The 17,383-nt window shown below is 33.8% G+C and overlaps 2 protein-coding genes across 4 annotated transcripts; one reads left to right on the forward strand and one right to left on the reverse strand.

The window, feature by feature from the left end:
- Window positions 1-352: 352 nt before the first annotated feature.
- Window positions 353-3,291, reverse strand: LOC18593721 (basic helix-loop-helix (bHLH) DNA-binding superfamily protein). Of its 3 annotated transcripts, none has more exons than XM_018124076.2 (7): window positions 2,825-3,291; window positions 2,130-2,751; window positions 1,897-2,007; window positions 1,728-1,793; window positions 1,542-1,601; window positions 1,385-1,435; window positions 353-1,267 (listed from the first exon to the last, which is right to left on the reverse strand). In XM_018124076.2, the coding sequence occupies exons 1-7, from the start codon at window positions 3,139-3,141 to the stop codon at window positions 1,118-1,120; spliced, it is 1,377 nt and encodes a 458-aa protein (XP_017979565.2). In that variant the 5' UTR covers window positions 3,142-3,291; the 3' UTR covers window positions 353-1,117. The 3 variants fall into 3 exon arrangements, with proteins under 3 accessions (XP_017979565.2, XP_017979564.2, XP_007021136.3); XM_018124075.2 differs by having other exon boundaries at window positions 1,536-1,601; window positions 2,825-3,266; XM_007021074.3 differs by having other exon boundaries at window positions 1,536-1,601; window positions 1,897-2,004; window positions 2,825-3,191.
- A 9,128-nt stretch (window positions 3,292-12,419) lies between these two features.
- On the forward strand, window positions 12,420-16,651 carry LOC18593722 (Transducin/WD40 repeat-like superfamily protein). The gene is made up of 4 exons (XM_007021075.3): window positions 12,420-12,731; window positions 13,611-13,775; window positions 13,998-14,482; window positions 16,116-16,651. Exons 1-4 carry the CDS (start codon window positions 12,455-12,457, stop codon window positions 16,485-16,487), a joined length of 1,299 nt encoding a protein of 432 aa, XP_007021137.3. The 5' UTR covers window positions 12,420-12,454; the 3' UTR covers window positions 16,488-16,651.
- Window positions 16,652-17,383: the final 732 nt, after the last annotated feature.

Raw genomic sequence — 17,383 nt, forward strand, 5'->3', positions numbered from 1 at the left:
AGGCACCCCTAAGCTTTTCCTCAAGCCATAGAAATCAAATAACATCCCATTCATAACCTATATATATACACAATTCTTTCCAAATAAAACTTGTATGAAGGAGATGTATGAAGGCCCCCATAGGTTCTTATCTAGGATATTTTTTCCAAAGGGTCTCCAATACTATTTGGCTTCTTCTTTACCTTCCAATGGAAGCTCCTCAATGTGACCACTCAATTGGAAAGCACAAAAGCATGACTGATAGCATCTGTACATACATTCCTCCAATTATAAAAAAGAAATTAAAAATTATATATATAAATTGATACTATTACTCTATTAATATAAAATTCAAAAAGAAAAGAAAAAGAAATTGAAGACTGAAAGGAGGAGCTGAGGTGGGTCACCCTCTGACTTCCACTAACATATTCCAAACAAATAACATAATCAAAAGTGAGATTTCCAATCAAATGACATATCCCCCCACATTCACTTCCTTTCTCATCAATTCAAGAATTCAATTATTCTTTCAATTTTCTTCTTCTTTTTTTTTTTTCCTCGTGAATTATAGGTGGTGCCAGCTCTATTCACAATACTGGCAACAGAAGAAAACAAAAGCTTCTTTTTCTTCTTCTTCTTCTGCTAGCCTCTGATCATCAGCTATTAGTTTGACAACAAATTTTTCTTTTCTTTTGATCTAAAATTAATCTTGAAATTAACTTTTCCTATAATCAGCAGCTGTTTCTTTAATTCTCAAATATTTTCAATATTCCTAACCAACCCCCCTAATCATAATAATTCCTCAATTATTACAAACAAAATTAATATGTTTCCCAATGGTCCCCTACAGTGCCCAAATCCCTGCATCATTTTGCTTGTTGTTGGCCTTAAGCTGATGCCCCTCTTGGCCTCTTCTTTGAAGATTCATTTCCTTTTCTTTCCCTTTCTCTTCCCATTTCATTCTTCACATTTCTTCTGCATTCTTTTTCCATCCTGGACTAGACACTCAAATGTGGGCTGCTTTCTTTTTCTCTGTTCCTTTCAGTTTGATCCTTATCAACCCCAACTTGTCTAGGGTTTTCCTGATAAGAATATACACTAGTTGCAGAGAACCTGTTCCATTTCCATCCTTCCTTTTCTACCTGAATGTTCCTCCGAATGTTGGCGTCCAGAAATCCACAGTCGACTCATGTGTCACCGGAAAAGTGCTGGAGACCGGCACCAGGCATAGCCCTCTGCTTCTAAGATCCTGTTTAGGCCCTTCAGGGTCCTTGGACTTCTCAGAACTCTGCATTAATGCAAAATGCTTCATCATTTATCTGGAACTATAGATATGTAGCTTCTTTAACAGAATCATAAATATATATATTAATATACCAAGAAAATTAAAGAGAATATTGTATACCTGCTGATGTTGTATGGCAGCTCCACTTTTCATGTATGGGGTACTTAAAACCTGATAGTATATAATAAAAGAAAAAAAACCTGATCAGAACATTGTAAAATATTATGTGTTTTGCTTCTGTATAATAACAAACATATTCCATGGAACTTACACTGACTTGTTCATGGAGGAATTTAATGTATTCAATGGCTTCAGAGAGCACTGAGGCTGTATCAGTCTACATATAATAATAATAAAAAAGAAAAACAATAAGCTTTCCTGAAATTCAAATCAAAATGATATCTATGAAGTCTGTATAAGAAAGTAAAGCAAAAAAAAAGAAAGGATGGTCAGAAAAACTCACTTTTCCGAAAGGTGAAACCAATTGTTGGAGTGCAGTAATTCTGTCCCCCATCTTCTCTTTTCTCACCTAAGATATCAAAGCTATAAAAATTATCATCTATTTCTATTTGAAAGAGGAAAGCTTCAAAGAAAATCCCTGTGTGTCAAACGTTATATCAAACTGATTGTACCTTAAAAGCTGGCAAAGGTGTTGGGGTTTCATTTCGAGGCCTTTTAGATGCGGGTTCGTTCCCACTTTTCTTCACCACAGTGCTTGAGTCCCGACCTTCGGATATATTCTGCTGACATATGAACAAAAAAAAAATTGAAAAATTATCTTTTAATACAAAATATTCCAAACCCTAATATAGAAAAATGGTAGTAAAAGATTCTTCAATAAAGTTGGTTTTTTTTTTCTTTTTACCTTTGGTTTTTCATCGAAATTTCCTGTTGGAAATTGGGTTTGCAATGATGGGAAAAATCCAGGCCTAACATCAGTCATGGAAGCCGCTGCAGATGGATTCCAGAAAGGGGCATTGTTGGAGAAATGTAACTGACCATGGAGATGTTGTTTTGGAGGTGAACTTCTCAAGAATTGAGGGACTTTAGACCATGAAGGCAACAATTCGTTGGTGTTCATTCCATAACTTGCAGCTGCCGCTCCATATTGATAATTGATTGAACGGTTCTCGTACGAAGATTGCTGTGCTTGATTTTCTGACCCCAATAGTCCTTGCAGAATTGTTGAAGGACTCCCATACAAAGCTGTTGAATCCATCTGAAAACTGGAAGGCAAACCCTGGCAAGTCACGGTGCTATCACTGGAACTTCCATGGGGACTAAACTGTGATTGATCGAGAGAAAAACCTCTGCTGATTTGCTTAAATTCATTGACAGAAGCATCCCCTCCAACCCCAGAAAACATTTTGTCTCTCCACTGAACTTGAGAGGATCCCATCCCAGCCGTTTCTTGTTGATAGTTTGCACTGGAATTCAAGTTATCTTGAAGCATGGAACGAAAACTACTCTCACTCTTATCCCCGCGGCTGTCAAAACATAACAAAACTTTAATACTCCCAATACTCAAAGGGAGAATTAAAACAAAGGAAAATCACTTACAGCAAAGCTTGGTTCCAATCCATAGCTTGAGAAGAAAGTCCTAACCCCATCATATGTAAATCACCAGGAGGAGGATGATCAGGTACACCTTGGAGCTTTGGGGCATCCTGGAAAACAACTGAACTACCTGAAACTGATGAGACGGAATCCATGGAAGACCTTGCTGCCTTGATGTCAACCATTTCAGTTGCCCATCCAAAGCTCCCCAAGCTATTATTTAGCCCGGATGATGAAGAAGAAGAGCCAGCCGCGTCGAACCGGGTATTAGTCCTGGATGAATCCCACCAGTTTGTTCCTGTATTGAACTCATCCGCCATGGCTAAACAACTCAGCTGCTGCGCTATGGTTGCTATTGTGAGAGACTTGTGTTTGATTGAGATTTTTTTGGGTGTGGGGAGGTTTGCTTGGGGGGCTTTTATGGTTGCATAAAATGATAGAAAACGGCTCGCTGCATCTCAGGGTATATATACAAAGCAGCCAAAGCTTTCAACAGCTTAATATTGGAAGTACTATAGAGAAACAAGTAACCGGAATGTGGTTGACATTTCAGGGGGTGATAAGACAACTAGACAAGGGGAAAGTTCATTTTGAAATTGAATTTTTCTTTGTTTTTTTCTTCATTTTATATTTAGATGCCTTTTAACTTTCTGTTAAAGTTGAAATTAATTTCTGAAGAATATATATTTATATTTTTACAGTCTTTTATTTTTTGAATATTTCATTATTACTTTATAATATTTTGATTGAAGAATATATTTTTGGAACTATTACCAAAAAAACAATAATAAAGTGTATGTAGGGTCTTCTTTACCCTATCAGCCAATCACACACACCAAGAATTTTACTTTAAACAGTAGTAATTTTTAATGTTATTATCTTAATATCTTATACAAATTTAACTATCATTGTATAGATAATAATCATAATTTGTACTATTAATATATACATATATATGTTTAAATTTCCACTTTGGGTTAATTTTGGAGATGTTTCCTAATGAAAATGATCATATATAACTCATGATTAAATATCTGTGGATTAAGAACTATGGTGACCTGATATTGCAGTCTTATCAAACTTAGCATCAATTTTATTGTCAGCTACCATTCAAGCTAATAGTCATAGTACTAAAATTGCTAATTAGAAGTTAAATTCAAATTCCCAAAACCAAAATAAAAAAACTAATATATTGGCTAGATTACAACAGCATATGCACAAAAACCAATCAAATCATAATATATAGCATGTAATTTTCAATATCATTGTCTAGTACCCCATTGTAGTTGCATTTGTTGATATAATAAATTTGTCTTAATTTATAGTTCAAACCAATGAAAAATTAGATGACAAGTTATTATCTAAGCCAAATTGATTAGTTTCATGATATATATATATTGTAGGATCAAATCTCAGACCAGCACACTTCCTTATAAGTTATGAATAAGGAGATTGAAGGATTAGAATGAATTAAGAGAGAAAGAAGTAATTAAGTTAGAACTTAACTACACTTGTTGTTTTAGCTAAAATAATTAAGTTGAACTTGGATTTGAATCCATAGTCTAACAATGGCTGTACTTTAACTTCCAAAAACAAGAAAAGAGTTCAAGTTAATCCCTTATCTTCATTTAACTATCATAGATTATAAATTGTGAGAGTTAATTTGATTAATTAATGATGATTATATTCGGCCTTGCTCAAGATTTTCCGTCCTTTATGTTTGTGCTATCTTTGTGTAGCATGGAACATTTATGACTTGAACTTAAAATTTTTATTCAAATCCCACCGTACTCTTATCACTCGAATTAAAACTAAGTAATTGGAGTTGTTACTTTTGTCTCACGGATGAAGAATATTCGTGTAGTATATGATTATAAATTATAAAAAATATTTTTATATATCTTTCATTTTTAACGCCCTATTTATCAAAACCTCGAAATAATCTTAGACAAACTCCTTTGAGCATTTGATGAAAGAAATTGTTGTCAAATTAATACGCAAACTAAGTCTTGAAAAATGATCATCATAATTAGTTATTGACCATTAAGAAGATAGAGTTGGTAATGGTGAATGAATCCTTTTCTTTTTTAGGAATGTAAACGTTGAAAATTCTTACCCACAGATCATGAGTGAATGGTTAATCCCAAATTCAGTCTATTATTATTATTATTATTTTTATTTTGTTGGGGGGTCCAAGGATAAAGATTAATCGCATGCATTGACTCACCTATTAAAAGTCAGCAATAAATAATTTTGGAATTTGACAAGCAACTAATTAGGTCATTTTCAATGGCTTGTTATACATTAAATTCAACAGGAGCCATGTGGTTTGTCTCATAGTCCATTTGAAGATTTTCTTGGCACATGTCATCCCAATTTAATAAAATGATAAATAACTTGAGATTCTTAAAACTTCCGAATTTAATATATATATATATTTCTTATGTTTTTATTATGGATTATTATTTTATATATCGGTGATAGAAGTTTTTAATTTCGGGAACGATTATTTCATATAAGTACCCTACTCTTTTGGTCAATTAATTTTCAAGATTTTTTTTTATTTTAATTTAAAGACTTAATTTTAGAAATTAACATTTGTTTATCATCAATATTTGCAAGTGTTATTATTCTATTCATTAAGATATTAAAAGATAACGAGACTCACATTTGCAATTCACATCATCAGCTATTTGATTAACTGCTTTGTCATGTGATCATATTCACGTGACAATAAAAATAAAAAAAATTAAAAAATTTTTAAAAAACTCTTTTCACATAAACCCAATCATGTGACATAATAGTTAACATGAATGATCATATAAAAGATCATGTGATATAATAGTTAACATGAATAATTATACAAAATATCACTTGAAAAATCTGTATCTTTTAATGGAAAAATAACCGAAACAATAATAGTTATATAAATGTTATCGATCAAAACATTATACATCGACGGTGTATAAGATATATAATAATTTTGATATATATTATAATATATATATAGGGAGAAAGAAAAGAAAGTAAACGAGAAACGGAAATTGAGAGAGTGGTTGAGAGGCGGCAGAGGAAAAGAGGAGGAAAGACAAAGAGAAGACTAAAACAAGACTAGTAGCCTAGTAGTACTACCACCGCTAACTTCAACATTACCAATCTTTAATTAATTAATTAATTTATTTATTTAGTCTTTCATATGACCTTTGAAGCTTACCAAAAGTCAACGACTGGGGTCCACGCGGCGTGCGCGCGTGCCAGGACACCTGGACCCCACATCCTTCCTCAGAGTCAGAGCCCCGAAAATGACCATTTTTATTCCTCCTTCCTAATCATTTGCTTCCCCTACCCTCGTTTACACGTACCCATCGTCCTCCTCTTTCCTTTCTTTTTCTTTCTTTCTTTTTTTTTTTTAAATAAATTCAATAATTCAACAACAAATATACTATTAATATTAACATATTACACAACCATTTTATACCCTAACTTTTCTCTTTGGTAATTCAAATTCGAAGACAAATAAGTTGTTTCAATTCTTACATTGATTATATTTTGTTGTCCATTTTTAGAAGATAAAACACATAAAGCACCGAATAAAGAGATAATAAGTTAGATAATGATATTTGCATGTGCGTGTGAGCGAATTCAATATCGTAAATGAAAAACGAGTTCTACAATATGGCTTTTAAATTTTTTTTATCCGTATCAATAATTTATTCCTTTTGAGAATTGTCGCGGATTGATTTTAAAATATCAAATATTTGATATATGTTTATAATGGTTGTATAGAGTTTCACATTATTTGCAAGTTGCTCTTCTAGATATTCTATACAATAATTTTAGGTCTTTTTTAATTCTCACACGCTTAGATAAATTTGTCATGATTAGATTATTTTTATTACTTTATTTCCTTTTTTAAAAAAATCAAAATCAAATTCTCTATTACCTTTCAATTAAAAAGATTAGTTTTTTATTTTCTTTCTGATAATTATGTTTGAAAAATTATCTCCTGTATTGTCGGCGGAGTTTTTATTCGTGCTTTTTATAAGTGAATGTGACAAAATATTTTTTTATATATTTTTTTGAAGTAAGTACAAATTAACATAGTATATGGATAGTTTGTGCATGGAAATTTTGTTAATGTCTATTGAATGCTAGGCAAGAGGCTTTGGGTAGAAAATTTAGGCTCAAACTCATAATGCCATCTCCCATTAATTAATATTCACGGTTGTGCATATACGTAAGAGAGATTTTGACAATTTAGATCATCATTATGGTGAAAGTGCTCAAAATAGGTCGAAAGGGTGTAATGATTTTTCTAGGATCTTTACTTGTTTTTTTCATTCTTATTATTTTTTAAAATTAATTGAAAATACATAAATATCAATTTGAGTCTGTTGTCGTGAACAATCCAACCATAGACTCGGTGCCACATTATTTATCGAATATTTTAACAAGTTGTTTATACAAAACTTGTTTTGTAGGCTTAGTGGTGGTAGCTGGTTGGGTTGTGAAAGCCTTCTGATAAAAGAGAGATTCATTCCTCTGTGAAAGAACCTGTTGCCATCCCCATGTATAGATATCTTTTAGCTTTCTTTGATAGACATCGGTTGAAAGACAACTAGCAGCCACTTGAAGATCATTTGAACACTCAATGTTTTTCCAATAGCATGTGCTGTATTTTTCTTTCATTGGTCCCCATCAACATACTAAACCCAAATATCACTTGTTCAATTCATGAGAAGCCCTTGAATCATGCAATAAACATGAATTTTGCAAACCCTAAATGGAGATAAGTACAAAATGACATGACGGCAAACCCTGGGTCACATATATTGCACGAATATATGTAAACATGAATATATCTAAACAAACAGTCGCATACGTGCACACACATTACACACAGGTGAAAATTGCACAAAAGAAAAGCATCCCACTATGTGGAGAACACAAAGTTTTCTTTCCAAGTCCTATTGGGAAATGTAATTATTGCCCTAACATGCAGGTTTCAGACTGTGTTTAAGCGAAAATTGCGCCTAGTGTATTTTGGAGGCAGCCTGTCATTTTCGGATACTGAATTTGTGTAACCCATTAAAATTGTACTATGTGTTTCAATGTGAAAGAGTTTCACATCTCAGTCTTGGTTCCTTTTGGTAACTTTCACATTTCCCCCATCCTTTGTTTGGGTTATTACCAACTACCCAAAGAGAGGAATGTCAAGAATAGAACAGAATTAAGAGACAAGAAGAGTATATCAATCCGAAGCTATATATCAAAGAAGAGTTCTTTCTTCCTATATTGGATGGGGGTGTTTGAGGTATCTCTTCTAATTCTAAGACAGATTGAAGAAGAAATGTTTGTCTTCCAAATCTATCATTCTAATGACAATATGATGTCAGATTGGTGTAAGCTTATGGTGTGCTAAGAGACAAAATGGAAGACTTTCACCTATAATTTTGACACAAAGTAGTGACCCCTTGCATAAGAAAGAGAAAGAGAGAATCAAAGGGGGACAAGCCACACGAGTGAAGGAAGGACTAAAGAGTGTGACTCCTTAGCTACAAAGCTGACCTTTGTGGGGTCTTTTTAATGATTCATAATCAAAGTGAATACACACAAAGCAAAAAACAATTACAAATAAGTTAGCATCGAAGGGATTTGGCTTTGTTTATGGCCCATGTGTTTTGGTCAATCCCCAAAACAATAAACATGCTTATAGATAATTAATTAATTAAATGAGTTCGTCGCGGACAATGTTGAAAGTTATGATATACATAATTAAAAGTCTATCAATTTTTCCAATTCAACGCGTATATGTGGATATGTTTTTAATCGTGACGAATAGGGTTTACTTTTTTCTCTCAACTACCAATAGTATAATAATTTAGCTACCTAGATCATAAAATTGAAAGGGATTTAAAGGTTAATAAAATGGAGCATGTCAAAGCAAACACTTAGAAATATATATCTATATACATCTTAGTTTGATGTGATTGATTCATGCTAGGAGAGACAATCTGTTTGCTAAGTCATAAGTCAATAAATTCTAACCATTTAACAGTAGTCAACTGATATAATTTTGGCGATTGACTTATGCAAAGGATTGAAAACCAGCAGGAGCAATATAAGTGGCTTACATTCGTGGCCTTGTGACTTTGATATAACCTGTTGATTTTCTTTGAAAATAAAACACTCTAAGCCCTCCCTTAGATCTTTTCATTTCCATTCTCAAAATTAATAAGACCATGTTTTGAATGTACAAAATTGTTTATATTTTTTTATGTACGATTTGGATTACATCAACAAGATAAACTCAACATTTTCTCTTGTTTTCACAAATCAAAAGACATACGCCACCTCAATTGTAAAATTTAAACGTTTTAATTCAAACCCTTTATTGAATCGATATCTCGAATTAAATTTAAGAATTGTCTATTTATGTATATATGTATATACACGTATTATCGGGAAAAATTTATTGTATATATATATAAATATATATGAATTTGGTTTGCTTGACATAAAATAGTGTAATATCGCCGTTACACCCCACTCATCATGATTCATATTTCCTACAAAAAACCAACTAAGATTTCCACTTTGATCAAATGGACTGCGCCGATCCGTATAATAGCCAAAAGACCATTTGCCAACTTTAAAAAGTTGTTGGCTCTCCCCCTAAAAAGACAAGAGGGTATGGATAGAAATGTTTAACAACTTGAAATAATTCAACCCTAATTATTATTTTTATATATATATATTAAAATAAGGCAAGCAGATCCCCTAGTTTCTTATTCTAGTAACATCTAATTAAAGGCAACATAGTCTATAATATAGTATTCAATTAACTCAACATTCTCTTAGAAGATAATTTTTAATATAAAGTCAGAGATGTGTACACATTGTTTAATCAATCAAATGTATATCTAAATCCCACCTTGTCCTAATTCTAATCATCCTTACCAACTCCCCCTCCAAGCTATAATCCCATCATTTAGGGCTAAAATCACTTTCAATTTTAGGGTTTATCTTAGGGCACAACAATTTCAATTTAGGGGGTTTCATAAAATCATTCATTGGATGTTCATTCTTATCTATATAAAAAAAAATCCTAGTTTTACTTTGAAAACAAGACAAGTTTGTAAGAAAGAGTTTGTGCCTTAAACGACCATCTCTCTTTTCATTGACTTTGGTTGAAATTCTCATGGGGTTTGAAAATTGTACTTTGAATTTCCACCATGAAAAAGAAATTAAAATATATTAAAGGGTCATCTTGTCAATACAAAGATGATGAGTGAATAAACAAATTGACTAGTGGACATGTGTCTTTGTCACCTACTTAGCCCTCCCACCTGGTGGGGTTGACATGGATCTTGACCCTCTTTGATGAAACATTCCTTTAGATATTTTTTTTATTTTTTTTTCATTTTCTTTTCTTTTTAGTGAATTGAATTTTCTTTTGTTATTGGCCCCCACACCCATCACAACCATGTTATGTAATCCTACAATATTTGAAGACTTGGGTTGAATGCTGTTTCATTGCTTTGTCCTCTTATACTTTTTTTTGTCCCTATTTGAAAAACCATTCTTTTCTCTTTGGTTTGGTCGGTTTGTCCTACAATTCCTCTTTGTCCTTGCTTTCTTTGGGGTTATAAATATATTGGAGAATAGTTGTAATAAGATGAGAAAGCCTAAACATTCACAAACTTTTTGAAAATCAGAGGAAACATTTCTTTTTCTCATATAACATTCATTGTCGATATTATTTGCTTTATGACAAATTGACATATTTTATTAGTTCATCCCACGTTACGCTATTCGATTTAAATGAAAATTATATTATTAGTTAGTCAAATATTTAAGTTAAATTGGTGACAATATCGTGATTCAATATTGAATTTCATCACTATATCTTCAAATTTCATTGATTTTTAAATTAAAAAAAAAAGATACTCTTTTGAAAGTATAATGACAAAACTCAATGAAAAATTTGATCTTAATTCCTATTACTTATGTCAAAGCAATTTTAGTTTATCTTCTTACATATAATTGAAATGATCAAGTACTATTCAATTATTGAGTTCCAACATTTTTCCCTCATTGTCTCTTCTAAAACACTCTTGTCTCTTTGGGAAGACAATGAATGAAGCAGAGCTATCCTATCAAAACTCCCATGAAGTACCATCATTTTGGCAGTTGGGAACTTGGGTTGGGATCTGTCATTGCTGCAAAACTGCTTCGAAGAATGTACAGTACTTGAAGAATATTGTGGGGGTTAGGGCACATGGGTTAGTTTCTAGGCCAACAGCTTGACAGCATGACCTCATATTTGCATCAATAAAAAGAAACCTATATTCTTATACAAAAGCAAAGGATGCTCTCTATTATTGTTCTTTATTTATAAATCTCTGATTAAAGAGTAGGACCATGGGGAGCCTGGAAAAAGTGAGGGCTCATTTTTTTATTTTTATTGAAGGGTTTATGATGGAAATATGAAGAGTGATTGGATGGTCCTCCTTCATATATTCCCTTTCTTCTCTTGTCATGATTGGTGTTTAGGGCCATCCCCCATTTTTTTTTCTGTTCAGACCCATATTTATTAAGGGAAAAAAAAACCTCAAAAGAGGCTGATGTTGGGTTACCTCAGCTTCATTAGCCCATATATTTTTTATTTCTGCAAAAGAATCCTAACTTTTTCTAACTTGGAGGAAGGGTTCAATTCAAGAATTTCATGGACTTGTGTTTTAGTTCGAAGTTTCTTCACAACTCATTCTTTAACCTTTTCTTTCTTTTGGAACCTTTACAAGCTTGACTTCCATGGCAATGTGGGCTTTACATAGGCCATGAAAAGATTGATTGATGATGGAATTTGGAAGGTTGATTCATGTTGTGGTTCAACCAGCTTCATCAAGGCTTGAGAGAAAGATGAGATATAAAGTGTTTAGGGCTCAAAAACAATGGCTCATATAATGGGATTGGGATTTGGAGACAAAGGAAATGCTGCAAATTTCATTTTGCAATTGAGAAAAACATACCCTCAAAAAGTCTATGCATCGTCGAATTTACATTCATCATTCATTTCTGCAATAGTTTTTTAAAAACGTTATTATATTATGAATTTATTTTTGATATACTATCAGTGTATAGATTCTATACATTATACATCAATAAGAAAATTTAAAAACCCTGCAAATGAGCTTATACATTATTCATTTTAACACAGACAAGGAAAGTTTCTTTTAATCATATCAATTATATAAATCTATGACTCACTCCAAGGATATGGATCACTCAAAATCATTTATCCAACTTCAAAATATAGAAATCAATAAGATGAACATTGGCCCATACTGGTTGATATATTAGGGGTTCATTTAGCAAAACTAGGGCTTGTAAATCACCTTTGGGTCCATTTTTTTATGGAAATTGGTCCAAAATGGTTAGATTTAGTAGCCCATTTGGCACAATAAATCATTTTAGGTCTCATTTTTTATAAGATCAAAGACCAAAACAAAATCTCACCAAATTGGCCCAATTTGTGTCCAATTCTTTCCAAATTGGCCCAATTTGGAGCTCTTTATTTGATTGGAAGAAAGGGGCAATGAAAAGGAAAAAGAAACTCTATTCAGTTCAGCCATGGATCTTCTCTGCAAAGCTTACTCCAACATCTCGGATGACGAACCGGAATCGGAACCGGAACCCAAGCCCGTAAACTATAACTACCATCCCCCCCGGCCATCGAAACGGCGCAAACCCGAATACCCATTTCCCATGGTGGATCTTCAAAAGAGAGAAGAAGCTCCGGTTCCCGGAAGATACATATCTAAGAGGGAGCGAGCACTTTCCGGTTCGGTTCCCCGGGCTGCTGAACCGAACCTGAGTCAAAACGATCCTCATTTCATCCCTCAGCCAGGTATTTCTTGCTTCTTCCTTCTTCTTTTATTGGTGACGGTTTTTTTTTTTTCTCTTTTTTGGGTTTAAAGTTACAGATTTGATGATTTTTTGGTTGAAAACTGATCAAAAGGGGAAATGGGTAGTGATGTAACTGATGAAATAATTAGTGTTTATAATTAGAAGCTCATTTTAATTTGTTTTTTTTTTTCAACTGAGTAGAGAAATTTTGGATAGAATTGGTGATGACCATTTGAGCAAAAGCTCAAAAAGGAACTCTATGTGGCAAGAAGTTAGACTTTTTCATGTCAAGTTGCTAGTTCATAGCTTTAGGAAAGGAGGAGGTGAGGCTCAATTGCCTTACACTCTATTTTCTATGCCTTGTATAATGGATAGTCTCATTCAAAGACAAGTGCCATATTGACTGTTGCCTTTTTCATGTGCCCATTATCTTTTTGATGGATCTTATGTTAAGCTTTCCTCTCTTTTTTTTTTTTTGCATTAATACGGTAGTATTTTACTTATCTATTTTATGGCTTGATTAGAATTGCTTGTGTTTCTTTCGTGTACATTAAAAGATTGGAACTTCAGAACAAAGTCAGGGAAGCAAAATACAAATTGATTGAAATCCTTGAATGATAGAAACAAAATTCTAATAAGGTTTGTTCTGGTAATTGGCACCTCTCGGATGGAGGGTCAAGTCAAATGAGAGAGAGATGTGAAAAGGAGGAAAGTCGGACTGTGTAAGACTGCTTAATTTTTATGGAGTAGTGTCAATAACAGTAAGGATTATGCATAGTTGTCTTATTCATCAAGTGTTCACTTCTGTCCAGATTAACTTTTACTGTAGTCATAGAAACTTGTCTCTTTGCCAGCTGATACAGTAAATTCTTGTTTTCAGGTCTGGGAAGCATTTCAGATTTGGATCTTCCACATCATATTCTCTCATCACTGCAGCATAAACCAAAGGCCCATACACAGTTAAGTCAAATTCCTGAAAAGCTGTCCGTAGCTCTGTGTGGCCATGCAAAAGCTGTTAATGCTGTTCATTGGTCACCAACTCATGGTATGCTCTTATTTTTGAAAACTGTTGTTGTAGTTTAATCTCTTTAGTTGCAAGGATGTTGTTTTAGTGCATTTTTTCTATTGGTTCAAACTTCTTAGTGCCGCTTTAACTGTTTAAACTCAAGTGTCAGTTCATACATCATTCTTTTTGCATGTGCCACTCTATTTCATAGAATTATCAGCCACTGGCCTTATTGATCTGTTCATTGTAGTTAGTTTACAGCTCATCTTCTTGCTTCTGCTGGGATGGATCAAACAATCTGCATATGGAATGTATGGAGCAGAGATCAGAAGAAAGCTCGTGTGTTTAGCTTTCACAATGCTGCTGTGAAAGATGTTAAGTGGTCACAGCAGGGATTATTTGTGCTTTCTTGTGGATATGACTGTTCATCAAGGTTGATTGACGTTGAAAAGGGAATTGAAACGCAGACTTTTAAAGATAATCAAGTTGTTGGAGTTATAAAGTTCCATCCAGATAACTCAAACCTATTCCTTTCTGGGGGATCAAAGGGTGGACTCAGATTGTGGGATGTTAGAACTGGCCAGGTGGTGCATGAATACATTCGAGGTCTGGGTCCAATTCTTGATGTTGAATTCACCATTGATGGGAAGCAATTTGTATCTTCCAGTGATGTTTCTGGGGGTAATGTCAGTGAAAATTCTATTATTGTTTGGGACATCTCCAGGCAGGTTCCGCTGTCTAATCAGGTTAGAGATGCCTTTCAACATCATTTACTCTCCATCACTGAGATTTTTATGGTAGAGCTTTCTCCACCTCATATTTGTTGCAGAAAGTTATCATAAGGCTACCTCCAACCTAGATATATTGCCTTTTGCTACACTGCATTTTTTAGCATAGGCTCCTATTATGGTGGTTAGCATATCACAAACAAAAATGAGTAGATACTTTAAAATAGATTTTAAATCAGTTTTATTTGCACAGAAATGGAACACAAGTCTTCCATATCAACTTTTGTTTCATCTCACAAATTTGTTTCTAATTAAAACTGTGTGTAGTATGTAGGTAGAGTCATGACATAAGTCTCTACTAATAGTCTATTAGCAACACTTATGTCATTGAACTGTAATAAGCTGTAAGTATTAAATTTTCAGCAAATATTTTAAAAAGAAGTAGCACAACAAGTGAGGATGCATGCTTATCTATTACTGTGTGGTCAGGTTATTGGATCCCACTATATTAGGTAATGTCATATCAGCATATATCTGTGTTGTATCATACCTTTATTCCATTCCCTTTTCTTCATGTCTCAAACTGCCTTGTTCTAATTTCTGACCGATGCTTTAAGGAGCACAGTGAAAGTATCTGCAGACTGAGACAAGGGGTCTAATAGCCTGTGTGATTAAAAGACCCTTATGTCTGCTATGCTTTGCCATTATGTCTGCTATGCTTTGCGTTAACCTATCTAGCACACATACTTTAGCTTTATAGGTCATAACTGCTTAGATTTTGAACATTTGTGTTAATAATTTCTCAGCACAAATCACAAAAGCCTCATGACCATAATTTTGGGGTTCAATACACCAGGTAAATCAAATAGAAAGAAAGAATACTACTTTAGGCTTTTAGCAAGAGTTAGCATTAAACTATTGAACAGAGATCCAGTGCTGCTTTTATAGAAAACCTTTGCACAAACTTTAAATGAATGCCTTTAGAAACCTTGAAAAATGAACCATTGATTTGATTATTGACTTGGCACTTAGCTTTGCTGTTCAAGTAATCAAGTTGACAGTTCTTGAGAGAGTTGTATGATAATTGCGTCTTGAGTTATATCAACTTAAGTTAGGTTTAACAAGTTGTATGACTTTGAAATTTGACGTGAGTCCTGTCATTAAAATGCACATGCATGCCCAAAATTATTGCTTTTTGTATGGAAGAGGAGATGCGTAATCACTCAACCATGTAAAAACACTGTACCCTTGTTGTGTTCAATTTCTCGTCACTTCAGTTGCCCTTTCAAATCTAAAAGGAGATGTATGAAATATATATCTTTAACCATTTGATATAGATATGTCCCAAGCATATCTTTTCATTTGGCCCTCATCACATGGATATTCTAATTCAAGACAAGCATGATAAGATATATGGACAAAGTTTTGCATGATAAGATATATGGACAAAGTTTTAACATATAAAATGGCTTACATGATACACCTAAATGCTATTGTCTTGTCTTAGTGACAATGGTAATGGTGGTGAACGTTTAGAATATAGGTAAGGAGAGTTGTTCTGTATAGAATATTAATGAATGCATATAAGGTGATAACTTTGCATATTGTTCTAATAACTTATTTGGTGATGCTCATGTTTTCTCTTTTTCAGGTTTATGCAGAAGCCTACACCTGTCCTTGTGTTAGGTACCATCCATTTGATCCCTATTTTGTGGCCCAATCAAATGGAAATTATATTGCCATTTTTTCTTCAAGTCCTCCTTTCAAGCTAGACAAGTATAAAAGGTATGAAAGCCATAGAGTGTCGGGATTTCCAGTTAAGTGCAATTTCAGCTTGGATGGGGAGAAACTTGTCTCTGGTTCCTCAGATGGTTCTATCTACTTCTATAACTCCCAATCATCAGTGCTTGTCAAGAAAATGAAGGCATATGAGCAAGCCTGTATAGACGTCGCTTTCCATCCCATCTTGTCTAATGTAATTGCTTCATGCAGTTGGAATGGAGATGTTTCAGTGTTTGAGTGAGACAGCTTATTTATCCTTAATCCCAGGGCAAGAAAACGACTGTGAAAATGCAAAGATGTATAAAACAGTATCTTCCATTTTTTTTTCTTCATCTGTGTGTGTAAAGGCACTAGTGAAACAGAATCAAAATCATTGACAATGACAATATCTCAGTCTTCTGGTAACTCTTATGGAGGTTCTCTCTAACATAATCTGTGCATTTTTTCTTATAGACCTTAACAATGAAAACAGGGCTTGATCCAGCCATAATACTCTCAGAAGCAGAGAGATCTCACTCTCCATTGGTCAGATTAGCAGACTATGCAGAAATAGAGCTAGTATACCTGGCTCTGAACCATCTCTATCACCCTCTGGTATCATAATGGAAAGTTTTCATATTACTCCCTGAGCATGCATGAAAGCAGTCTGTTTCCAGAGACCAATTCACGTGCCCCTTTGACTATCTGTAAACTCACTTGACACAGCACATGATGTTTTGAGTTTTCTGTAATGAACTCTAACAGTTGTGACATGACATTAAACTCTTTCACCTATCATTGGTTAAAAATAGATTGGTAAACTCAAGACATTCTAAACATGGAATGTTCAGTTTAATTCTCAATCTTCAGTCTTTGAAGAATTTTTCTGTTAAAAAAGGGGAAAAAAAAAAAGAGAAAGATGGGAAGAAAGGGCAGCAACAATCCTTGAAATATGTAGAATTTTGCTGCCTAATGTGGCTGTCTGGCAGTGGTGTAGCTGTTATTCAGTGTCTAGGTACCACTAACCCATACCTACCGTCACATAACAGGTATAATTCATTTAAGAGTTGATGTGTGGGGGCATACTCAAAGCTGTGCTTTGTGTTCCATCCACCTCCCTTGCATGAGAAAGAAAGGGGAGATCAAGGGAGAGAGAGA

The sequence above is a fragment of the Theobroma cacao genome, chromosome 7 (genome assembly GCF_053813885.1).
Source record: "Theobroma cacao isolate CCN51 chromosome 7, ASM5381388v1, whole genome shotgun sequence".
Taxonomy (NCBI): Eukaryota; Viridiplantae; Streptophyta; class Magnoliopsida; order Malvales; family Malvaceae; genus Theobroma; species Theobroma cacao.

Coding starts and splice junctions, on each gene's coding strand:
- LOC18593721 (XM_018124075.2), bottom strand. CDS start 3,141: ATGGCGGATGAGTTCAATACAGGAACAAACTGGTGGGATTCATCCAGG. Junction 2,752..2,824: donor GATTGGAACCAAGCTTTGCT/GTAAGTGATTTT, acceptor ATGTTTTGACAG/CCGCGGGGATAAGAGTGAGA. Junction 2,008..2,129: donor ATTTCGATGAAAAACCAAAG/GTAAAAAGAAAA, acceptor TTCATATGTCAG/CAGAATATATCCGAAGGTCG.
- LOC18593722 (XM_007021075.3), top strand. CDS start 12,455: ATGGATCTTCTCTGCAAAGCTTACTCCAACATCTCGGATGACGAACCG. Junction 12,732..13,610: donor TCATTTCATCCCTCAGCCAG/GTATTTCTTGCT, acceptor TCTTGTTTTCAG/GTCTGGGAAGCATTTCAGAT. Junction 14,483..16,115: donor AGGTTCCGCTGTCTAATCAG/GTTAGAGATGCC, acceptor TCTCTTTTTCAG/GTTTATGCAGAAGCCTACAC.